Genomic DNA, 25,576 nt, shown 5'->3' on the forward strand with positions numbered 1-25,576 from the left:
TCTATAGACAAGACTAATGTAGGCGGTGTAATTTAGCTGTGTACTGTCACTGTTTTATTCCAACGTATCTTGATAACGAATAACAAAGCCTTAAAAAATCGCAATAGACTAAAAGCTTGCCTCGGAAATTTGTATTCCGCAAATTGGGAGATCAATGCTGTATAGGTCAACAGTTTAGGTTTACTTATTAGATTTTCAAGATATTATAACATGGCCTATGAAAAAGGTGCACATTACAAACCAAATGATTTTGCCATCATTATTCTGACGTTTAGTTTTTATTTATTCCATTAGGCTATCCTTTTGGCTCTGTTGATAAAATAATTAAAACGCGCATAGCGATTAGGCTATATAGCTATTAGTGTTCCTTTAAGCTGACCTTTATTACGATACATTTTATTTTGAGCCTCCATTCTTGCTGGCTGAAATACGTGACTTAATGCAGTGTTTTTTCTAAGTATTCAAACTGTTGTAGGCTATTGAGACAAAGTCACATACATTAATATTAAACACTTGGACTCATTCGTGAAATAATAATAATTTCAGTGCAGACAGACGTCGTTTGCTCCACCCAGTCTCTTTGTTTGTTTGTTTCCTCGGGACAATAGAGTTAAATTGACGTCCATTTTAAATTCAAATCCAAACTGTAGCTATTTCTCTTGTGCAGTCCCTTTCCAATCAAATAGGCTATTCAAATAACAAATATCATTAACTCTTTTCCCCATAGAAGTCTATTGAAATAAATTAGAGACGGACAGTAGGCTACTTACTAGTGTAAACTACTGTTGGGGTCAAGCAGAGGACACAAACGAGCTGTCCAATCATCAAACTGAAGCACTGTATACGACCCCTTAACCTCTGACCTCGCCATATTCAACACCCTCTAGACCATGGTCTGTTTATTCCTTGAACGCATGGGGTAGTAGTGGAACTTGAATATGGCCTATATTTGAAAATTTAGGAGGAGACCAAATCCGTAGTCTGTGTTTGTGCATAACTTACTTTCCACGACTTATTTGACATAAAATGTTATTAAATGTTAAAATCGCAAATTATTTGCACTACAATAACTCACCTTAAAAAGCATCTAAATCATTTAGGCCTATTATAGAAAACACAAGCTGTGAATTTGACTGTTTAAGCAGGTAGAAGAAATCAAGGATCTCAAAAAAGATTTAAGGATGCCATTTAGGGATCTAAAGTTTGTTTGCCTGTGTGTAGCCTAACTTTCACCAAGATTAGCAGTTATTGGTCAGAGACAACAACAGCCTTGGATCTTAGTATAAAGATTGTCTGGTCTGTTTACTATTTTGTGGAATTTGAAATCAGTATGCGTGACCCTGTTTTAAATATTCAGATTTCGAGAGAAAAACCTTGAAAAACTGAAAACTGAAACGCTAAGATCCGTCATCATTGATTCAGATCTTGACAGACAGGAAATTTAAACTTCCATCATGGCACCAGCACCTCACCTCTCAATCTACCATGCTTAAATTTTAATTGACTGGCTCACATGACCTTCTTAAATAATAGATACCTCTTGGTTAGAAATAGACACAGGAGGTTCGGTCGGATTTTTCATTTTGCAGTTGACCGTCGACTTAGCGAGACCTCTCAGAACCGACCAGCTGCTCCTCTTCCGGTCAGTCTTCAAAACGTGGGTTTGGAGTAAGTAATCTAAGCTTTTTGAAATCTAATTTTTTTGATGTTTTATATGAAAAATTATGCAACACATGTTTAAAGTGCAGGTTATATACATATGCTGTTTGTACTGATGTGAACTAAACCCGTTTTCTCAACCCCGTTATCCAACAATTAAATGGTGAATTTTCTCTAAATATCTGAGATTTTATAAAATGGTCAGATTACATACAAATGTTAACAACAACAACAACAACAACAACATAATAATAATAATAATAATAGCCTAATAATAATGTGCCGTTCATAAGCTACAAAATCCCTTTAATGTGTGTCAATCACTTGTTTCTATCATTATCAAAACACAGGGTACAAAGAAAGATAGGATCTTTTACTCCTATTTTTATTTCATTCACGTTCAACAAACGTTATCTGAACTCATGGGCAGAACTAGGCAGTCAAAGATCATTGCCGTGCCACTGGCATCATTGTCAAACTGTGTTGAGCTGTATATGATTATTAGCTTTGATAATGACCACGGTAAATCCAAAGGGGAAAAAATGATCTTCGTCGGCGTGTTGTAGTAATCTTAGCTTGCTTCGAGGGCTCCAAATGTCAGCATTGAGAACAGATTTGTTCTGTCTCCTGGCGAGACTCCACGAACCACTTAGAGTGAAAACACAGCCCTGTCTGTTGGCTTCTTTGAAAAGCAGCAGTCCACTTTGTTAAGAAATGAAAACTAAACGGCTGAAAAACGTTTATGCTGGTCTGCAGTTACTGATTTAATTATAATTAATTAAATGTGAAAAATAAGTGATGTTATTAAAATTATATTAAAAGACGGGGATGATTTGCACATCTTATAGGCTATGCACTGCGAATAGTCCCGATTACTGTGTAAAAGTGTTCTTAATGAACTTTGTGCTTGGGTCAGTGGGAAGTTTAGGAGGCATGCTGAAATGAGAAGCAAACAGACAGACCCTAGGGACTTAGGCAGGTTCGCGTTGCGTCTCGCAACACCCCAGGCTTGTTTAGTTAAAGGAGGCAGGTGAATAGGCTACTCCTATAAAAAGGTTTAAGCAACACAAACAAGACTGACTAAAGCGGTTTTTGAAACATGTTTATTCTTTTAAAATACCTGACTTTCATGAGTCACACTCGATAAAGCAAACAGCACATCACAGTATCCAAGAATAAAGAATGTTGAATGCATCGAGTAGCGCTGGCATCTATACAAAGTTTTTTTTTTTTTTTTTTATTTATTTCCATATTCATATTGCATGAATATGGAAATAAAATGATAACATAGTTCAGTTCAATCTGCATTAAAAAAAAAGAAAAAAGTTTGTACTCTGTCAAGTTGTGGCAACTGAGAGAACAAAGCATTGGTGCAGGGGGAGAAGCGGTCCTGCCTTGCTGAGGTGATTAATTATCTACAGGGCTTCACCACGTCTGTTGGATGAGCTTTCAGCCTAAACACTCTGTAGCCGGAAAACAAGCACCAAATGGTGGTAAAGAGAAGGCCCCTTTCGGGACGGGTCTTCTTTCTTTTGTTTGTTGAGGTAGACTTGATAGATCACTGCTCTATAAAGATGTCAGAATTGTAGCTTCAGCTCCTATGACTCTTGTAACTAAAAGTTATGATGTCTAAAATAGTACCTTGTAGTAACACATACACTGTTGCATATGCACATTCATCATTTTCAGTACTGCAATGTTGACACGAGCAAATTCTAAGGTCAAAGAGAGCAGATGCTTGGTAGGTTCCGCTGATAACACGAACTTCCATTGATTCTTGTTTGACTGATGCACCGTATTCACCGAGAGAGGGCCACCTTGCACACACGAGTTCTTTAAAGGTATTCGGTAACAGTGAAAGGCTATATTAGATTTTTAATCTATGTAGTTGGTAGCAAGCATTGGGATGGTGAATTTTTAAGATCTAATAGAGGGGGGAAAATCAAGAAAAATCAGATTTAAAAAAAAAATAAACCACAACGCCAGCTATTGTTATGTTGTGAATGCGTTTGTTTCCTTTAACACTGGCACACAAGAAGACTACTAATGTAAAGAGGTCCATATACTTGTGGTGTACTTTTGTATGTTTAGCTATATGATGTTTACCCCCAAAACATCATATGTTCCGTCATACAACGTTCTACAGCCAATCACCTTGTAACGTTTCGACTAATCTGTGATGCACAATTTTTTTCTGGTTAAAAAAAAGGCTAAAAAATAAGAAGGAAATTTTACATTTCGACGAAATTTCGGACACACTACTTCCATCTCTGTGATCCTCCTCAAAGGGGACCAACAATAGTCTCTATTAATGATTCACAGTTCAAAAAAAAGGTTTCCTTTTTAATAGACACTTGGTCACGTGAGTGGGGCGCATAATATGGTTGCAATATTATGATGAAGGGGGTGGATGGCATGCGAACCCCGGTCTGCTGCTGTGCTGATAGCGCTAGCCTACTTCACTAAAGTGGGGTTGGGTCATTGTGGACTCGCTGAAAAGCCGGAGAGATAGGGAGAGAAAAAAAAATAAAAAGAACGAAAGACCCTGGTACGTTTTGCGGATGATGTTATACAGCTGTCATGAACGGATATGTTTTTCTACAAAGAAAAAGAAAGCCCTGCGCACCACGAGGATGGATTTTATTTTGAGGTATTTCCGCTAATTGTTCATTACACTAGTGAGTTTTCGGCTCTAAGAGAAGGTCAGTTACCGTAGATTGGCGGATGAACACACGGGAGAGTCGAACTTAAGAACATTAAAATAAACTAAACTTGGAGCATATTCGTCAATCAACTTTTGTTCATAAATTAACAGGCACAGAAACAACCATTACACACGTATATGTAAATCTAATTGTTACATACATTTATTAAATGCTAAAGCAACACTTTACAAAACTAATATATAAATATATAAATATATATAAAGATACTTAATATAATTTTTATATAGGTATTTTCCGTGATATAAATCAGAATGCATCCGCAAAACCGAATAAGGAACAAAAGCTGTAGGTTATGTTTATCATTAAGACCTAGTCTGTATTAAATAAAATATAATGTAAAATAAATGTAAATAAAAATATGAAATACAATTAAAATGCATTTAAAAAAGTAATTGTACAGGATAATACAGAGCAATTTATGGACTTCATGGTCTACAACTAAACTTTTCAAAATTTGTCCAAAACCAGTTTTTTTTAGTAGAATTTAATTATGTTAATTCTAATATTTTTTCTACAAATTTGTAAATGATTAATGATGGTGTCTTTGTATTGCACGTAGACTCAAATCGGTAACACTTGTGTGTGCTGAAACCCACTAAGTTGTAGAGGGTGTGTAAACTGGGTTTTCCCAGAAAGAATAAATCACAAGACAGCGAATAAAACTCAGCAGAGCAGTGGCGGCCCGTTTGTTGCGGAGGCTCGCAAGGGAAACGAGGATATAATATAAGGAGTATCATCCAGAAGCATGCTGCCGCACGAGGTCACGACGCTCCAGTCTTGATTTATGGGCTGGGGGACTTGGGGCAGCCGCTGCTTGAGAGCTAATGACTGTTCGATCTGAATTCTCTAGAAAGGAAACAAAATGGAGGAGAACGCGAAAAATTTGCCCGAGTGTTTTATTCCTTATGATACTCCTGGTGATACATTCTTATTTTCACACATGCGCCAGTAATTTATATATATATCTTTTTAATGAATATTATATGTATAAGATTTTTAAGTAGTGTAATTAATTACATAAGCAAAGCAAAGAGTCGTAAGTAAAAAAAAGAGTCTGGTTTGAGTATTAAAGATGTCGAGCTTTCGTCTATTGTTTATGTTAATATTCGTTCGTACATAAGTTAAGCTTAGGGATACATTATCCCAAGGTAGTTTTCAGTAGGCTACTTCATTTTTTTTATTGATGTCAGTTTATTACTGTGCTGGTGTTAGATACAAGTTGGAGTTCAAATAAGAAACCATTCGTAATGAGTGAAATGGTTTTCATTTAAAACAGTTTGTAATAAAACCAAGTGGAAAATTAAAAAAAGTATTTGATGTGGTAACTTATTTTAAATTAAATACACTTGTAAAATAAAAAGACTTAAATGTAAAATAAAAAGACATATGCCTAAATGAGTGACAAACATACAGAAGTGTTTATTTATTTTTATTTAAAGTTTATCACAGTGCACTCATTGAATTGTTTAGTTAAGAGACACATTAATTACTGTCTACTGTACATTTCTCCTGGCTAGGGAGACAAAAAAAAAAAAAAAAAAACGATAACACTTTTGTTTCTTGCCGTAGATCTCCAAACAAATGAATGTGCCCCATCACTAAGCCGAGAGACTGTGTTTTGCTTAAGGTGAGCTTTCTATTGCATTACACAACTGCCATGTCTTGCTATATGTATTATTTACTATAATTCCTTTTATTCAAAGGCTTACACATGCTACATACACGCATAGTGAAAACTAAAGACCCATAATTTCTTCCTTTCCACGTTTCTGAGGTGCAATTCGTCATTATGAAGGGGTCTGTTGGATCAACAATCAGGAGCTTACGAGAAATGTCTTGTTGCGTTGTTTTAGGCAGTTTAATAAAGATTAATTGCAGAATAATACATATTGTTCTGTAAGACACATCTGATATAAGAAGTTAAATTGCAGTCACTTCAGCTCTATAGGCTATGCTGTTTGGAATGTTTTACGAAAATTACCGATCTACTTTCCACCTAGCATTTTCCGCGCCATCAATGAAATCTCTTAGTCATCGTTGTAATGAAAGAAAAAAGGAAACAATTGCGTAAATGTCCAAAATGCTGAAATTGTCGAAAAAATCGCATACGCAAGGATTTTTAAAATCCCACTCATCAACCCACGCCGCCAGCTCTTTTCTCTTTAGCTTTGGTAATCTGTAATCCAGTGGGCAGCGGAGAACAGGAATCTGCCTCTGTGTTTACTGCCGTGCTGCGTAAGGACATAAATCCTCTTGTTTGACCGAGAAAATACACAAGCTGATGCTGGTAATTTATTCATATGCAGAAGTGTTTAATCCATAACCTCCCGTCCTCAGCTTGCTGCTCACTTTTTTCTTCCTGCTACTTCTCTAGTGGTCCGGGAGTTTTATAACCTTTTTCTGTGTAGCAAAAAAGCATCCTTAGCTTTTATTGCCGATTGTCCTTGGCTCAGGTTTTATGACCAACTATTTTAATATAGATGGAATTTATAAAATGTTGCAGTATATTATTATTATGATTATTAATAGAATAGACATGTTGTGTTGTTTTTATTGTTGTTGCTGCTGCGATTAATAATATCCTAAAATATCTGTAATTAATACAAGTAATTCAGTCATTTAAGGCCAGTAGTAGCCTATCTGTGTTTCAGTTTTAAATTATTTAATAACAGTCAAGCTTATATTTGTTTGAAACACAACTTCTAACAAATACTCTAGTTGTAAGCGCAATTTTCAAGTTATAGATTTTATAAAGTTGTATGTATATGACTGTGTTCACAGGGGAGTGGAACTGCATTCTGTGCTTGAGAAGGCGCTTCATTTGCATAATTTTTCTTGTCTACGGTGACGCTCTGTTTCGAGGGAGTTCACTGGTGTGCATGAGTATGTGTTAACGTACTAGTTTGTGCACGTTAGTGATACACGAAAGACTCACTAGAGCGCAGCCCATGGTGGCATTTAGTATAGGTCCGAGAACACAGGCGTTCATTTAGTATGTAATATGTATGTATGTGTGAAGGTGCTTAATCTTTACAACCAGGGAACACGAGACCACTTTCGTTATTTGGCTGTTATACTGATCTGCGTTGAAAAAGAAAAAGGAAGGAATTTAAGTCCTCGAGCGCGACTGAGTCGTTGCTTTACTGCAGATACGTCCCATGACTCCTGCAAGTGCAGCTCTGGCTTTGTTGTCTTTCCGATTTAGCTTTACCCTGGACCGCTGTTTGATCGATTTCTGCCGCTGAATGAGAGAAGCTCGCGCCGTGCTGCGCGGTGCTCGTCAGAGAGAAAGGTAAGCGGGAACGAGTTCTCGCATGGCTGTTAAATGGCGAGTTTGTGATTTATGACCGCGCGACTGAAATCTCGGTTCAGGGAGAGTTCATACTCGCATACACACACTCACTCACTCACAGTCAAGCCAGATTCCTCCCGTGCAGCAGCTGGGTCTCCTGATTTGTGGCTTTTGCGTCTTTTCTTTTAGCTTTCCATGTGTATGATAGTGCCAGAGAGTGAATTATTGTAAGACAAGCATGGATCGGTCGTCTAGAAATTGAAGAGGCCTCTTGATTTAGTTTTATGCAATTATGTGGTCTCAGTATGTTATTTGGGCCTGGTTTTATCACTATTCGTTGTAAATGTTGTTTTTAAATGATTTTCATTTTCTTGAAATTATTTTATTGAGCCGATTATTAAAGCTAATCAGTATATTATTATTATTATTTTCTTTGTTGTTTGTTGTTATTATTAACGATGTTATTTCTGAAATTGCTTTCCATATATTTTATTGTGCGCTCCAAGTAAATCATGATTCTTTTGATTTTCATTTTTGTGATCTTGTCTTCGTTTTTTAAGTATATAAATGCATGTCGACTTGTGGAATATGCTATATTTAACATTTATCTTTCAAATATACAACAATACTTCAAAGTGGAACATTGTACTAGGCAAATATAATATGTTTCAGTGGTTATTTCCGCTCTGCACCGGTCCCGGGCCGTGACAATAGTGCTTTCCCAGCTTGGTGACCCCTCAAGCATTCACCGGTGCCAGTTAGTTACCATTATCCATTATTTTGGGTTAGCGAGTGAGAGATCGTGGCGTGGTTTGGAGACGCGCGTCTGCCCGGTTTTTCAGGTTTCCTGCTACTACAACTCTCGAACCAAAACAATACACGCACGGGCTTGTATTTATGTAGACTAAAATGTCATGAACACGTTAAACCTTAAGAACTAAAAATCAGACATTAACTTGATTATTGGCCTTTGTCTAGAATAGAAAATGTATATTTAACATTAAAATTAAAAAAGCTGTTCACAATGAAAATGAAGGTCGCATAAATTCATGACAATGATTGTTGTTTGTTTATAGCCCTAATACTTTGTTTCAGTTCACACTATTTATTTACATCAACGCAATGCTCTATTTTTTTCAGGAAATACTGGTCTTATGTGTTTATTTGTGTATTTCTTTTCTTTTTTTCTTTTTTACGTTAACATATAGCTTATTTACATATAGCTTATTTTGATTGGATTGTGATTGGTGATTGGATTGTGATTATGTTAAATACTTTAAGCGGCCAGCATGTTCTCAGTTATGTTGGCTATTGTTGCAGCTGGCCATAAGGTAAGTGGTGACCGGCTCTCCCAGTCTCGCCAGTGTCAACTGAGCTTTGAAAAGTAAGATGGATATGCCTTATTTCACTCGCTCACCGTATCTTCTCTCACCGTAGGTTCACCCGTAGAGCCCATTGGCGAAGAGGTGTCACGTGACTACGTCGAGCCAATGTTCTTCTACGAAGGTGTCAGGACCTTGTCAGAAAGTGAAATAAACATTGGGAAACGGCGAGATGCAAAAAGCGACCTATTGCGACGGCTCGGCAATTTACAGTGGCTTCCCCTATCAAAGCACAAACGGTTTAGGTTATGATGCCAATCAGGAGCAATATCTCCAGGCCCTTCATGTGGAAAGTGAGTACCATCGACCGGCCTGCTCCCTGCAGTCCCCTGGTGGTTCTGCAGCTCTGCACAAACCCAGTGAAATCTCTGAGGGCTGCCAACGGAGTAACGGGACACAAGGCCCAGTACCAGATATCCCTGACAACAACCAGCCCCCAACTGCCCCTTCCGGACCATCTTCCCCCAGTGCCCTGAACCAAATTCCGAGCAATGATACCACCGCCAAGAACCCAGGGCACGCATCTCCAACGCCAACCACAAGGAAACAAATTTTTCCGTGGATGAAGGAATCCCGTCAGAACACAAAGCAGAAATCTTGTACTACCATTTCAGGTGATTACATAAACCACATTATAGCATCTTAAATTTAATAGCATAAATATACATTTTTTTTAATAAAATAATATATAAATGAATACGGGCCATAATTTTAGCTAGCCTATGATTTGCAGTGTGAAGTCGCTTTGGTAAAAAGAGTCTGCTAAGAACATAAATGTCCAAAAATGTCACGTAAAGATGTACCTATGGGCTACATGTAATTTATAATTTTCATCGCCTTTCCATTGGCTCTTTACTGTCTTGTTTAGTTATAATACATTGGACCACATGTAAACCACACCTCTAGGATAGTGCTTTTTGAGGCAATTGGACAGGTTTGAATTAAATTCTGAGCTTAGCCAAGGCTGTGCACTAATGACACCCCAACACATACCCCTGTCTGTAAAAAATTATATGACTGATAAGTTATGACAACATGTGTTTTTACATTTCTTGAACCCATCAAAATATTATATTGACAATTGACAAAATATTATATGGTACTTACTATGGAATTGCTAACTCAGAAAATATATACAGGCATAACAGTTGTGGAAAAACAATACAGTCGACTAGTGACTGCATACTCCCACTGCCCCACTTCCGGAACAGGCATTGCCACTTTTCTCTACCTAGTTTTGTTTAAAGAGGTAATATTATGCGATTTCAAGTTTTCCTTTCTCTTTGGAGTGTTACAAGCTGATCGTGCATAGATAATATCCATAAAGTTGCAATGACTAAATTCTCAGACCCAAAGAGATATCCTTTAAAAAAGTTAAAAGTCGTCCACGCCCCCTAAAACGCCTCGTCTAAACACGCCCCACATGTCTAAGTCACCTGTGAAAAGATTTGTATAACACCGCCCAAATGTTTACGCAAAGAAAGAAGGCGTAACTTTTATTCTTGCTGTAGTATTGTTGCTGCTGCTGCCATGTAGTGAAGATGCCGTGTTTCGTTGTAAAAGCGAAACTACTTTGTTTGGCCTTCCAAAAGAGGAGACAACTAGAAATCAGTGGTTAAGTTGTATTTACAACACTGTTCCAGAACAGTTCAACCCAAATATTCGAGTGTATGCAGCGCATTTTATGGAGGGCTGTTTCCTGGGAGAGTAGCCTACAATGTCAACGATGCACAAAGGCTGTTTCTATAAAGTGGGGCAATTCCAAATTTGCATGGACAGTCTTCTGACTCACAGCCTGCAAGTATGTTTTCGTATTTAACAAATTTGCCACTGACGATTCAAACGCAAGTTTTGAGCAGTGTAGAGTAGTGCTTGTTGTTTGTCGTTTCTCAGATCACAAATGCAGGCATGGTTTTATGTTTATGCAGCGCAATATGCAACGCAATGGTAAAAAGACAGTCTTAGTCATTATAATCAGTAATTATGTCCCCAGTGGATGGAACAAATGCTTCATTTATAATGGGTTTTATTGTTTTTGTCTCGGCATCGCAGTATGGTAAGGGGCTAACATTTCCGTCACACGCTTGAGGCATTCGGCCAATCACAACGCACTGGATAGCTGGCAAATCAGAGCACACCTGGCAAAAATTGACGCGTTTCGGAAAGGCGGGGCATAGAGGAGCAACAGTAATGTACTGTATGTGGAAAATAATGTTTTTTTAACCTTAAACCGCATAAACACATTACATTACACCAAATACACAAAATAATGTTCATTTTAGCGACGTCATATGATCCCTTTAAGCTATACTGAGAAGAAGTATCCTAAGCTGTTGTGTTTTTGAAATAGTTATAATGTGCTTGGTTTACCCTACAATCCTTAAAATGTATAGAATTATATAGAAATGTATATTTAATGGCACAATTACATTGTGTGTGATGTTGTAACAGCAGGGGTTTGAGTGATTTAGTATTTTTAACAACAGCAAAAGCAATGGATGATGAATATTGTACAGTGAGGTCTATTTACTGGGACATGCGAAATAATGCTTTTCATTTTATTGCTTGCCCTGATACAGTAGAGAGCTGCGCTGGAGACAAGAGTCCCCCCGGTTCTGCCGCCTCCAAGCGCGCTCGTACTGCATACACTTCTGCTCAACTTGTAGAGCTGGAGAAGGAATTCCACTTCAATCGTTACCTCTGCCGCCCGCGACGAGTGGAAATGGCAAATCTGCTCAACTTGACGGAAAGGCAGATTAAAATATGGTTCCAGAATCGCAGGATGAAGTACAAAAAGGACCAGAAGGGGCTAGGAATGATGCCCTCTCCTGGAGCACAGTCTCCTCACAGTCCCGTAGCTCTGTCATCCGGTGGCGGAGGAGGGGGTGGGAGTGCATATTTAAGTTCAATGCATTCTCTGGTTAACAGCGTGCCCTACGACTCACCCTCTCCAGCATCCTATAACAAACCCCAGCCTAATGCGTACAACCCATACCCACCTCCTCTGAATAACTGCCCGCCTCCTCAGAAGCGGTATCCAGGGACTGGCACAGCCACTCCGGAATACGACACGCATCATCTTCAAGGCAACAACAATTACGGGACGCAAGTGCAGGGTAGCCCGGTTTATGTCAGTGGTGGTGGAGGCTACTCGGATTCTTTGGTGGGGATGGGGGCCTCGGTATTTGGCCTGACACATCTACCGCATCCACCTCAAGGCAATATAGACTACAATGGCGCTATCACCATGGGAAACAGCCATCATCAAGGAACGTGCGAACCAAACCCATGCACATTCACAGAACTTACACCGCACTATTCTCAGGAAAGAATTCAGGAAGCGCCCAAACTGACGCATCTATAGTTCCGATACCATGTATTTCTCTTCCAGTCTGCACACATTTGTGCTCCGTCTGACTGCGTTTTTCGCCACCTACAGCTGCGTATTTGGTTCATATAGCCTAGTTTTCCTGACATAGCCTCAGGTGAAACGACCTTGTTGTTGGTTTTACTCAATACATAAAAAGGAAATTAAAGTTCCTCAAAGCTCAAATGTCGTGGCATCATGGGAATATGTAGTCCTATTTACATTAAGGAAATCTGAAACAGGGTTTGAGAACAGTTTTATGATTTTTTTTTAACGTGAATTTCAAAGTCTTCAAAATTCCCCTCAGTCCACGATTCCTTTTCTGTTTTGCATTTTGCACTTGAGGAAGGATGCATATGAACACGATTTCTTATTCAACAGTCTTAATCTTAAACAGCGTGAACTCATGTTTTTTAGGTCTTTCAAATGTATTTATTTGTTTCCATAGACAGTAGATTGTGTTTTTGAACCCAAATCCTTCAGATAATGGGTAAAAGGAAACCGGATCCCGGGATTCTTCCAGTCACTTCAGTGCTGAAACAAGTGCTAACAGGCTAGACTGTTTATCAAAGGTCAATGAGTTCCAATATTAATCAATGTATGCGAATGTTAATCATGTGTTGCTTAGAGTCGAAAGAGACTGCGATCAGATACTCAAACTTTTATTTGCTCGAACATTTTTTTTATGTCATACATTCCATGCTGCTCCACTTCTGAAGAAATAAAATACACTAATTGACTTCTGTATTTGCCTTAATAAAAGAAGGGTTATACAAAAAAAAAAAAAACATTTTAAAATTTTTTAAAGAAAATTAGCAATGTAATAAGCAGATAATTTGCTCTTTATAAAATGACTGAAAGGCATTTAGAAATAGGAGAAACAATCTAATACTGAAACTACTGAGTATAAGTGGTACGTCGTCATTTCCTGCAGTCATGCAGTTTGTGAAAATTGCAAAAAATCCCATCCATTGTCGTGACAGTCTCCTACAGGCCTCCAGCAGTGCCTGTGGGAGAAAAAAAAGTCTTTAAAACTCTGAAATGCTCGAGCCCATCCCTTGTTTAGAACAACAACAGTTCAATGTATAAAATACAAATGTAACATAAGCAACACAGAGAAAGAGATAAATACACACACTCACAAAACACATCAACGCACAATTCTCTGAAACTCAATGGTCCAAATGGTCAGTGGTCATTAGTAATATTACTCGAGATTGGCAAATAATTCTTCACAATTTTGAATCTAAATTTAGAGACCCAATCTTTAATATCAATAATGATGTTTCATAATTTCACTTTACACGAAATGACTTTAAATTAAATGACTAGCAGCCTTGTTGTGTAGTACACTGGTTAAAAAGCGAATTGCTAGTAAAAAAAAAAAAAAAAGAAAAGAAAAAAAGCAACAAGCAACTATAGTTTCAAACAAAAATACCCTTTTTCACAAGCCTTTATTTAGCCTATCAAATTACATCACTGTCCTAATGTTATAAATAAATGCAATACTTGTACCTTGTAGTTCCCTGTAAAATTCTATAGAAGGCTATACCCTTATATGGCATAATGTTAGCAAGAGCTTGCGCGAGACAAAGTTAATCAATTTAAAGTTAACCCAAGAAGTGTTTATGGGTTTCATGGGGAAAAAAACAGGGCCATGTTTTCACCGACTTCCAATGAGTGCCATCTCCCACATAGTAACCACTTTTCTTGATGACTCCAGAACCCAAACGTGCTGTTTAACAACACAACAACATTAACGTGTCCTTTCATTTATCAAATTATGCAATATGAAAGAAACTACTTATTCATCGATAGCAAACTACTGCTCCTTGAAAGTTTATGTCTGAGGGTATGTAAATCTGAAAATGCCAGGTCACTTTAAGTCTGTTTATGATCGAGAGAGACGGGCAAATATTTCTAATGGAGCCTTTTCCAGCCTCTCGTTTTACCAGGATTTGATCTGCGTAGATTAAGAAATGTGTTGTGGGGGCATGAGGCTGTCAGACCTTTTGGCAAGTAAGATTGATCACGCGCATGCTTCTAGAACTCTTTGTTTAGTATATAAGCACTGAATACAAACGACAAACTATTTTCCCTTAGTTTAAACAAAATCCACATATTTCCGCATAATCTAACGCGAATTGCCTTGAGATCGGGCTGCATAATCTGCAAACCGGCAAAAACAACAACAACAACAACAAAACATAAATAAAAATCTTTAAATGTTTGTAGACAGTCCCCTCCCGGTCTAGAATAAAACAAAACGTAACAAAATAAATTTGTGTTTAATCTTAATCCAAAAGATCTATATTGAACGTCAGTAGTTTTGTTTCAGAAAATTACTTCACTTAGGCTATGTTTACATTTTACATGCATTGATTTATCCAAAGCGATTTACCAACTGAAACATCATGGAGCAATTTGCCACAGAGCCAACAAAATAGATTTCACAATGCCAGGTAGAATTAGGAAACAAGGTAGAGTACAGGTAAAGTGTTATGTGATATTAACAAGCTAGAGCAGAGGTAAGGTTTTATGTGATATTACGGTGTTTAGTAGCCTACTTACTCTAATCCTCACTGTTCAAACATAGCGGGTATGGACAAAGCTTCCAGTTGAAAACATCTGGTATCAGGAAGCGTTTTAGCCTACTTCAAATATTTACTGAGAACGACGCAGATCCCCATCGAAGAGAGAGCGAGCGAGAGTGTATCCTTCATAGTTAAATATACAGACTTTGAATTTGCATTTTATCTTGCGCGTTATTTTGTAAATAATTTTTATAGGGCTTGATAGAATAATAACATATTTTAATGTCTATTTCATTTCTACTATCGTTGATGACCTTATAAAATGTTCTGTAAGTGGGTTTGTTTTATGGAGCTGTATGTTTTTGTCTAACCAGTCTATCTTAAGAATCGATAGGTGGAACGTTACGTAAATAGATTTGCGTGTGGGGGAGGGGATATGTGATTTCATTGTATTTATGTGCCATATTAATTGTACTATTAGCTTGACTGAAACAGCTGTCTTTTCAGGCCAAATGAGGTAGATTTAAAAATAAATAAATAAATACCTTCAGCTGCTACTGTAAGTAGCAGGAGTAACTTATTTGACAAATGTACTGGATGAAGACTGATTCTCTCACATTATTTATGAAACCAATATACAGAAAGAATGCAGGTGCCTGTGCAGCAGCGTCAAAAGGGAGGTTCTAATTATAATATGCATGTTTTGGGATTGACTATGAAGCTTCGGGGCCACACAATGACACAGATGTACATAACAGCAGCGACTTCCCTTTTAAGAGAGGAGTTGCTCGAGGAAGTTCCACGGATCGATCTGTCAAGCTGGATCCTTTTGAATAAACCCCAAATTTCCATTGGGTAGAGGTAATCATGTGACATGATTTTTCGGTCCAATTTCAAACGAGTCTCCTTTTAAATGCAATATTGTCGATATAAGCGGTCCACATACGGGCATAATTAGTTATTACAAAATTATTTTAATGTATTTTTTCTCCACATAGCCTATTTTAATAGAGAGCGAAAACTCATAGACTTCAACAAAGCCAAACATTCCATGCCGCGCTCTCGGGGCGTATGGCAACAGTTTTGCAATGAATTACGAGTTTGAGCATGAGACGGGTTTCATCAATAGTCGGCCATCTCTCGCGGAGTGCCTTACTTGTTTCCCCCCTGTTGACGACTTATTTCAGAAGTCATCAATCAAAAGCTCAGCGCTCACGAACCCTCACCCTCTTATCCTACCTCCTTTCGAGCACACCATCCCAAGCTTGAGTCTCTGGACTCAGTCACGCCTTGCAGGGCCCCGGCACAGCTTAGATGAGGGAAGCCCACTACACGCCAATTCTCTGACCCCGGAATACCCGTGGATGCGCGAAAAGAAGACCAAGATAAACTGTCCTCTTATACAAACCAGCGCCCTGACTCCTACAGCGAGAGTCATCTACTTCTCTCCAAAAGGTGAGTTTTAGGAGAACCTAAGCGAAGAGAGATGGGGAGAATTAAGGTAATTAAAGGTCTGAGCGAAAATATGAGCATAGGCTTATATCTGCACTATCCTCTCCATGCTATGCCTCATATTATACTCATTTACGACTTCTGTAAAATGTCTGACTCTCTAGCTTAATTCAAATCAGTAAGGTCTTAAGATGTCTGACGTGTAATGGAGAATGATAGATTACTGTTGTGGCTCAAGGGGCCGCTCAGGCATTCATTAGAAGATGGTAGTCGGTGGGCTACACGCACACACTGGTGATGCAGTTCGCGGTCTACAGTATTTTTATTGTATTTATAATATATATATATATATAGTTCAATACTTTTTAGTTAATCAGATTGTGTTATCGCATTCTACAGTTGAGATTACATTAATGTTGCGATAGACAAGGTGTTGTCATGCTCGCATATGTTTGACTGAGCTACATAACAAGTGTTTATGTGTTCCTTTGTGGACTAATTTTTTCAGGCTCACCCGAGCTTCCCGAGGGCGGTTTGTCTAGCAGAGAAGGAGGTTCACGCCGCCTGAGAACAGCATACACAAACACACAGCTTTCAGAGCTGGAGAAGGAGTTCCACTACAACAAATACCTTTGCCGACCACGCCGTGTATAAATAGCCGCGCTTCTCGACCTTACAGAACGCCAGGTCAAAGTGTGGTTCCAGAACCGACGGATGAAGCATATACGCCAGACCCAGATTAACGACATCCAGGGGGAGCTAAGCAAGACAACTGTCGGCGTGGATAATGGTGCACAGAGCGACGAGGACGCTTCGATTTGTGGCCCGAGTCTTGGTAGATTAAGGGTTGTAGATAGAGAGTCGAACTCTTTTCAGAACGACCTGTCAACAGTCTTTGGGCAGTCCTGTAATGATAACGACATGCAAACTTTTGAAATGTTTTCTAACAGCTTTATGCAAAGAATTCTAAAATATGTTTCCAGTCAATCACCTACTGCTCTGGGCAAGGGGACAATAATATGCAATATTAACCGTTGTGCCATTCCGGACAACTGCGGTTCCCCGCTTGTTAAGGACATGTCTGTGCAGGATTTAAACTTTTTTTCGACCGACTCATGTCTGTCTGATGCAGCTTCGCCAGCACCGTATACGTCTCTGGAAATCCCAGATAATGTTTCAACAGACTTTTATTTCTTTAAAGATTCTCTGACTACAGCTGATTTACAAAATGCAAACTGCTGATTATCAAAGTGGACCAGTGACCAAATGGAAGAATAAACCAGGAGGTTTAAATGTTTTTTTTTTTTTTTTTTTTTTTGCAAGATGGGTGTAATTGACGCGATTATGATAACATATCGAACGAAGGTAAGCTATAAGCCCTGTGCGCTGTATTTAGTTATACATAACGCATAGGCCAAACGCATTCATAACAGAAGTAGTTTAGAATAGATTACTTTTATTTTTGTATCGAGTATGTTGTATGCTGCTTATTTTTGTAAAAATAAACATACTTTCTAAATACAAATGCCAAGACAATATTCTGTTCTCAAATTAATAGCAATTGCAACAACTGTTTCTAAGTATTTATTGAGTTGCTACGAAATGTTAATACATTATACCAGTCATAACACTTCAAAAATAAATAATTTAAAACAAAACAAATGAACATTTACTCGATTCACGTCTACAATAGGCTATTCTTTGCCAGCTTTGCAAAATGTTTGTCGAAAAAACTCATTCAAATGTGTGTGAAATGTACAATGATTTAGTAATTTCACATTTTATGTTTCTCACTTGTGTGATATCCATGCTGAAACAATGTTATTAGATGTTATCGAAAAATCAGTACTTGTTAAACCTCTGAATGAATGTGCAGAAATAATTACTTATGAAATATTATATTGTCCATCCTGCACGATGCAAATTAATATAACTGTATAATTACTCCTACTAGGCCTATATTTGATATTATACATATTCATGTGTACATTTTTCAAATATGTCATTTAAAATGTTAAGTCACAATTTAAATCACAAAACCGTGTTCAAAAATGGCTTCCTCGCCAGAGCTGGGCTCTTTGTCTCAGACTCTTTTCTCTGCTCCGCGTGGGGAAATGCCGAGGATGTTTCTTTCCATAACGAACTCATAAATCAAAGTCTTTCAGGCAAGCTGACAGCACCAAGACAATCACTGCCTGTGAAAAGTCTGCCCAAATAAGTGTTTTCACTAACTGTTTATCATTAAGAAGATTTTGGTTCCTGAAGCACAACCCACGTGGACGGTTAATAATAATTCATTTTTATTGGCGTTTTAACATCCGGCATTAGGATTACACAAAACACTCATAAACTACATATTTCATTGCGCGTGGCATACGCTATTTGTCTTAGTCTCTTTGGGGTTTTTTTCTTGTCCTTCTATCCTGACTGAAATAACGTGACAGAAATGGTTTATGAACGCTATATTAAAAAGTTTTTTTCCCCCAAACATTTCTAATATTAATAAAAGAGTATTATAATCGTAATGACGAAAGCATATTTTTGTGTTCACATATTTCTCACCCACATTTCCTAAACATCTTCCCCAAATATTGTCTTACGTGAATGTGACTGAAAATTTCTGCAAGATTTTAGGTGGTTCTGCTTTTTAAACTTCAAATGATTCGTATAGTCACATTTTGCTTAAATGCATTGGCTATCTGCTTTAAGGTTCTAATTCATGCTATGTTAATAGCTTACTCTGGCTCGCTACAAGATGAAGAATAGCCCCAATAAACAAACAGTAAGTGCATTACAACAGCTGTTATTTTTCTTGCCTTGTTTGTCAGGGGCCATTTAAAAAAAGATGTGTTTAGAAGAGAGGATGAGAAATACTAGGTCGTCAGAAGCTTGTGGAAAGCGCCATTTTGAGGACAAAAAAATAACATTGGACATCTCTAGTAAAATTTCCTTTTCATCCAGAGGGGGCGCACGCCCCCCCGCTCAACACCAGGCTAGGGCAAAGCTGGGCAACTTCGGTCCTGGAGGGCCACTGTCCTGCAGAGTGTAGCTCCAACCCTAATCAAACACACGTGCCTGTAGCTTTCTAGTGATACTGAAGACATCGATTAGCTTACTCACGTGTGTTTGATCAAGGTTGGAGCTGAACTCTGCAGGACAGTGGCCCTCCAGGACCGAAGTTGCCCAGCCCAGGGTTAGGGGATAAGAATGCACCCTATTTCTTGTTACAACTGACCACTGATAACAAAACATCATTCAGCAAAACAAGCAATATGTGACAAAGTTCTGTTTCGTTTTTGCTAGATGTTAAAATTTCCATAGGTTTTACATAGAAAATCGTTTATAGCAATAAATCAACAATAGGTTTATAGCACAGGCTTTTTATTAAGACTCAGCCTTATTAATTTATAAAAAAAACAATCTAATAAGAAGGTAACCTATACTGATAAATAATACAATCAGTTTTATAACCAGTTTATCATTTTTTATACACAAAGCCAACTTGACAAATGCTGATGACTATATCCTAGCAGCCACAAAGCAGCGCAACTGACGCAAGATATACAATAGACCAGAAAAAAAAATCATTCACTTTACATAATTCCCTGTGGTTTTTTTGGAGCTCATCTTACCTGACGCATTTCTTCAACATATTTCCATACACCAGTTTGTTGCTGCCTGGACGCTGTCTGTGAGACAACGTCCCTCCTTGCTCCTTTGCCAGCGAATCCATCCTTTCAATGGGGGGGATAAGGTGGGCCTACGTCACGTTTATCGACAAGAGGTCGGCATTTACATAAGCCTGGTGTTTAACGACAACCTGTCAGTACAAGGCCACTAAGATCAAGATGAGACAGAACAACTGATCACTGGCTGACCCAGCCCACGTGACTGTTTCTGGTCATTCATATCACCAGCGCGCGGACACTCCCCAATCCACGACTGATTGAAGGAGGCAGAAGGGTGGCTCGGCTCAACCCCGGGTGAGTGGTGCGACATTAATCAGTCCCCGGGCCCAAAGATCTGTCAGTGTGGCAGCCACGCGCAGAGAAGCCAAGGAAGATGCCACAATGAGCACATTCTTAGATTTCTCGGCCATAAGTGGTGGTGGAGATGGAGGTGGCGGGGGCTCGTGCTCAGTCAGAGCGTTTCATGGCGACCACGGACTTTCATCATTCCAGTCATCGTGTGCTGTTAGGGTAAATAGCTGCAGTGGGGACGAGCGGTACATGTCCAGTAGATCATCACAAGACTCAATTAACCCTCAGCCACATCAAGTCGGCTCGTACCAGTCCCCCGGGACTCTGTCAATTACCTACAGCGCCCATCCAAGTTACGCGACTCAAAGTTTTTGCGCCGGTTACAGTCACTATGCCCTAAATCAGGATGTGGACTCGTCTGTGAGCTTTCCCCAGTGCAGCCCTTTAGTTTACTCTGGAAATATTTCTTCCACGGTTGTGCAGCACCGTCACCATCGCCATGGCTACAGTAGCGGAAATGTTCACCTCCATGGCCAGTTCCAGTACGCCTCAGCCACTTATGGTAATAGTTCGGATCAAGCAAACCTTAAGTTTGTGGCGGGCTGCTCAAATCCGCTATCCCCTCTGCATGTGGCTCATCACGACGCATGTTGTTCACCTCTATCAGATTGCGTGTCAACAGGGCAGACATTTGACTGGATGAAGGTTAAACGGAACCCGCCAAAAACAGGTGCGTAGCTGGAGAACTTTCACATGTCGAAGTCTCATTTACCATTATTATTATTTATTTTTTCCCGGATACAGTATTTATGCTATCAATGAAAAAGCAAACAAATACTGACTTGTTTGTTATTTGAACAAGGTTGTGTAAAATTCTGGAAAACTGGTGTGAGATTATGCTTGCACACACTCATTTATTAATCTATTTAGCGTCTCTCTTCAGGGAAAGCTGGAGAGTATGGATTTGGTGGGCAGCCAAACACTGTACGCACCAATTTTACTACAAAACAGCTGACAGAGCTTGAAAAGGAGTTTCATTTCAATAAGTACTTGACTCGCGCAAGGCGGGTGGAGATCGCGGCTGCGCTTCAATTGAACGAGACTCAGGTGAAGATTTGGTTCCAAAATCGTCGTATGAAGCAAAAGAAGAGAGAAAAGGAAGGTCTTTTGCCCAAATCTCAGTCCGAAGTGAAGGATAGTCACGAAAACCAGGAGGATGCATCCGAAAAGTCGCTCTCCGCACCACCCACACCCTCTCCAACTTCCCCAACTGTTGATGCCTACTCCTCGAATTAAAAGGCTCTCATGTTTGTTCTGCCAACCTGTTAATAATATTGCAGTACTGTTAGTGACTCTCGTGTCAAGGTTATTGTCAAAATCATCATGTGACATCAGTGAAAGTGTCATACAGAGCCAGTGCACAATTTACAGATTTTGACCACTCAGTATGTGCTGTGTTATTGTGAAATGACTGGTAATTGTCTTGGGCACCTTGTCAAGCACCTAGAAATAACAAGTTGCTTGTGCATTTTCGTGCACAGTAATAGCAAATGCTGCACTTTTACACGTCTTTGGTCAGACTTGCACCATTTGTCAAAATGCCTACCTCAAGAACCAAAAGAAATAGTGCAATATATTTAAGGGATGTACTATTAAGAGAGACGAATCAAAAGGCTTCTCCAAAGGCTTGGTTGAACATAATGACAACTTTTCTGGATTGTGCATAGTGTTAACCCTGATGTTGTGTATGTGTTGTGAGTTCTGCAACACGATGAGCAACTTTTTAAAGTTGTCTTCCGGTCGTACTGAGTTTTATCAGTCAAAGCTCAAGTCTCCTTTAGAAACATGCTTTAGAAAACGATCAAGATACGGGTGAATTAAATGTGTGAATTAAAATTTCTCTTAATAACAATATATTTGAACACTGGTGTTTTACTCTTGATGGTGTCAATGCCTTGTATAAGCTTCACACAGCCACACTTAAATGTCAAAAAATATTTCCTTCTATCCTGAAACTTAATCTACAAGTTATTTAACCTAGACCATAACGTTTAGGTATGGGTGTCCATTGAGTTTTTTTTTTTTTTTTCTGGTCGTACTGTTATGCTTGATTCATCGATTTGCTTGTTATTGTCCCAATCCACAGATAATTCGCTCTCTGGCTTTTTAACTGATATATGCATCCGCGAGTGGTTTCTTCCTCAGGGACAAAGCTATTAGCACATGGTAAGCATGATTATCCACGAAAGAAGATGCGCAATGCTGTAACGGTCATTCGTGATGACAACCCTATTGACCTGTTTGTTTATTGAAGGGAAACGGAGGACAACAAAAAAAGAGAGAACATCGATTAAATCATCTCAGCTATCGACAAGGATGAGTCGATCTGACTCCATCAGTGTTCATGACATGTCTGATTTTTCATATCATAACCTATCAGTAAGGCAGTAACATCGTAAAATAACGAGCAAAAAGTCTGAATAACAGATCTGAAGGCTAAACATCACGTTCAAGTAGACTTAAGATATCTTCTGTCGTTTCCTCCCTCCCTCCCTCTCTCTCTCTCTCTCTCTCTCTCTCTCTCTCTCACACACACACACACACACACACACACACACACACACATTCACATTCACATTCATATAGGCATGACCAAACAGCTGCCCACTGAGCACAGAATATATATTTTAGGACCCATTGGCATGCTGTCTTTAAAACACACAATATATTTTTTTATTTTAGTTAATTTCAAAAATGATTTTCTCTACCTTCACAACGTTTTTGTTTGAGCCACCTGAAGTCCACCTGAACATGAGGGTTGCGTGTGAGTCTGCATGGAGCCTAAATATCTCCTGGTCTCTTGGGTGCGTAAGTTCTTCTTTCTAAGGCGCAATTTGTGTGTTTGTTAGTTGATGTTCAAAAACATAATCGTATTAATGTACTTTATAAAACAATGCAAAGTAATAGCTTAGAATTACAGCTGAATAATATCAAATAATATCAAATAATAAGTTATATCAGATAACATTCCTTTAAATTTATGAATAACATGAATTTTTAAATTATCAATTTATGAATTGTCTCTACATTGTCGGACATGCACACACATGTGAACGCACTGAAAATACTGTCCACAATTGATTTGTCCTCATGCTGAAGTGACGAAAAATATCAACAGAAGAGGGCCCTCTGAATTTAATAGTAATATATTTATTATGCATTGCATTGGGTTGAAAAAAGTTAATAACTCGATAAATTTATCTAAATATTTTTATCAAAATACAAAAAAAGTATAATAAAATAAAAATGAGCATTAGAGAAACATTTACCTAATAATTTGAAATGAGTAGCAGAAAAAAGAAATAGAGGAGATAAACGCAAATCAATCTTAAATTTCCATTTTGGGATTTGAATGTCACCCTGTTCCGTCTCTAATCACCAGATTTAAGCAGGAGCACTCGTGACTGTGAAAACATATATGCGATTATGTTCTTGTCAGTGTAGGTAGGCTACGCCAATAACAATAACTGGTTACAATAAAAAAAGAAAGAAAAAAAGAAAAAAAAACATTTAAGAAACGTTGAGAAATGGACTTGTTCGTTATACAATGAGTATGTTTTTTATTTATTATTTATTTATTTGCCGTGTTTTTTTTAAAGGAAACTTATAACCAAGTATTATAAACTGAAATGTAACTTAAATTTCTATAAAAGTGAGCATGAAAGAGAGCAAATTATCGAAAAGAGCGTTCGTGAAAAAAGTATATGCTACGACATAAAAACTAGAACTCACCTCTATTAATTATCCCATAATAATAACAACAACTTAATGATTATAATAACAACTTAATAAAATAATAATAATAATAATGTTTTTATTGCTGTAAAAATTTATTATTTCAAGCACATATTCAATTAAAGACTAATTGTTTTCGAAATCGAGGAGGGATGCTACTTTGCATTGACCTGACCCTCGAAAGAAATCCCCGGGGTCATTGAATGGTCACTGAGCCCTGAGATTATTGTATATAAGATTTTCACACTGAGTGCTAAATTTTATAATTTAAAACAAAAATAATTTAATTTACAGAGTTTCATCTATAAGAAACGCAAACTTACCAAAATCAGGGCATATTACTAAACGCAATTCCCTTTAAATGGCTTCACTGAACATACCTTTTACAGGCGTCAACACAAATTAATGGTGGATGTCTGAAGGCCATTACGAATGGGAAGAAAAATGCATTAACAAGTGTTGTTTTTTTTTTGTTTTTTGTTTTTTTGTGACAAATGGTTTATTTTATGTGATATTTTTATGTGACTGACACAATTACTGCAAAAATTGTATTTCACCAGTCTCTAGTCATTTTCTTGGTCTGTTTAGGCAGGTTGCTGAAGTATGGTAAACACCTGTTGGTCACTTTGAAATATAACGAGAGACAGAGAGCACAAGAGAAAAAAAAATTAGCTTGGCCATTTAATGTGGACACTGTTGCGGTTTTGATGTTTACATAAATGTCTAACATAAATTAATTTTCTCCCCTTGTGGACTGGTCTTACAATTCATTATTCTGTAAACCATTGTTCTAAACCTCAAAAATGTGCTATAGTTTTTGTCTATATTCAGTATTCTTATTAAAAGTTATTGTTTAACTCAGATATTCTCTCCTGTTTTAATGGAACTTCTAAAGAAAAAAAAATACATTCTGCAAAAGAATATGGAAGAACATTAAATCAGAAGAACTGTTTGTCTGTTAAAGTAGGCACAAATGAAGAATCAACCCTAAAAGCTTTTCTTGTGGCCTTTATTTGATTAATTATAACAACATAATAGCTTAAAGTGTCCCATATAACAAAGATGGCAAAATGTTTTAATCGGAAAGAGCATTAAGCAAGAACACACACACACACACACAGATATAACAACATACAGACTTAGCAAAACACAAATAGCAAAAATATACTTATTCAAAGATCAAACTCTTTGTGACATTTTTTTTTCACAACACTGATAACTATGAAATGATTTAGGATGGACTGCAATGTCTGAAAATCTTTTTCAAGCATGATAGGGAAGGAATTAAATTAAAATATAAAACTTCTCTTCAATAATTGTCTAGTTGTTTTACATGCTTGAATGATGCTCATGCTATTTAAATTTCAGATATTTCCTGTGTTGACAAAA

The 25,576-nt window shown here is 37.9% G+C and overlaps 3 protein-coding genes and 1 long non-coding RNA gene across 9 annotated transcripts in view; 3 read left to right on the forward strand and 1 right to left on the reverse strand.

Moving 5' to 3' along the window:
* Positions 1 to 13,165, forward strand: part of LOC109112316 (homeobox protein Hox-A3a-like) — a 28,859-nt gene extending 15,694 nt beyond the window's left edge. For 2 of the 6 annotated variants that reach the window (XM_042776576.1, XM_042776575.1), the window contains 3 exons: positions 5,955 to 6,012; positions 9,115 to 9,673; positions 11,639 to 13,165. In XM_042776576.1, coding sequence (XP_042632510.1) covers positions 9,232 to 9,673; positions 11,639 to 12,423 — 1,227 coding nt within the window. In that variant the 5' untranslated portion in view covers positions 5,955 to 6,012; positions 9,115 to 9,231 and the 3' untranslated portion in view covers positions 12,424 to 13,165. Of the gene's footprint in view, positions 1 to 133; positions 4,310 to 5,954; positions 6,013 to 6,035; positions 7,678 to 9,114; positions 9,674 to 11,638 lie in introns of those variants that run through there. The other 4 variants (XM_042776574.1, XM_042776578.1, XM_042776579.1 and 1 more) reach the window with 4 other exon arrangements.
* Positions 13,073 to 20,182, reverse strand: LOC122148810. The gene is made up of 2 exons (XR_006162630.1): positions 20,045 to 20,182; positions 13,073 to 13,433 (listed from the first exon to the last, which is right to left on the reverse strand). It is a non-coding gene; the product is annotated as an uncharacterized LOC122148810 (long non-coding RNA).
* Positions 13,433 to 17,841, forward strand: LOC109111781 (homeobox protein Hox-A2a-like). Its single transcript, XM_042776584.1, has 2 exons — positions 13,433 to 16,415; positions 16,921 to 17,841. Exons 1-2 carry the CDS (start codon positions 16,049 to 16,051, stop codon positions 17,064 to 17,066), a joined length of 513 nt encoding a protein of 170 aa, XP_042632518.1. The 5' UTR covers positions 13,433 to 16,048; the 3' UTR covers positions 17,067 to 17,841.
* A 300-nt stretch (positions 20,183 to 20,482) lies between the features above and the next one.
* Positions 20,483 to 24,643, forward strand: LOC109111782 (homeobox protein Hox-A1a-like). The gene is made up of 2 exons (XM_019124773.2): positions 20,483 to 21,122; positions 21,336 to 24,643. Exons 1-2 carry the CDS (start codon positions 20,483 to 20,485, stop codon positions 21,686 to 21,688), a joined length of 993 nt encoding a protein of 330 aa, XP_018980318.1. The 3' UTR covers positions 21,689 to 24,643.
* Positions 24,644 to 25,576: the final 933 nt, after the last annotated feature.

The sequence above is a fragment of the Cyprinus carpio genome, chromosome A19, assembly GCF_018340385.1.
Source record: "Cyprinus carpio isolate SPL01 chromosome A19, ASM1834038v1, whole genome shotgun sequence".
Taxonomy (NCBI): domain Eukaryota; kingdom Metazoa; phylum Chordata; class Actinopteri; order Cypriniformes; family Cyprinidae; genus Cyprinus; species Cyprinus carpio.

Coding starts and splice junctions, on each gene's coding strand:
- LOC109111781 (XM_042776584.1), top strand. CDS start 16,049: ATGAATTACGAGTTTGAGCATGAGACGGGTTTCATCAATAGTCGGCCA. Junction 16,416..16,920: donor CATCTACTTCTCTCCAAAAG/GTGAGTTTTAGG, acceptor TAATTTTTTCAG/GCTCACCCGAGCTTCCCGAG.
- LOC109111782 (XM_019124773.2), top strand. CDS start 20,483: ATGAGCACATTCTTAGATTTCTCGGCCATAAGTGGTGGTGGAGATGGA. Junction 21,123..21,335: donor ACGGAACCCGCCAAAAACAG/GTGCGTAGCTGG, acceptor GTCTCTCTTCAG/GGAAAGCTGGAGAGTATGGA.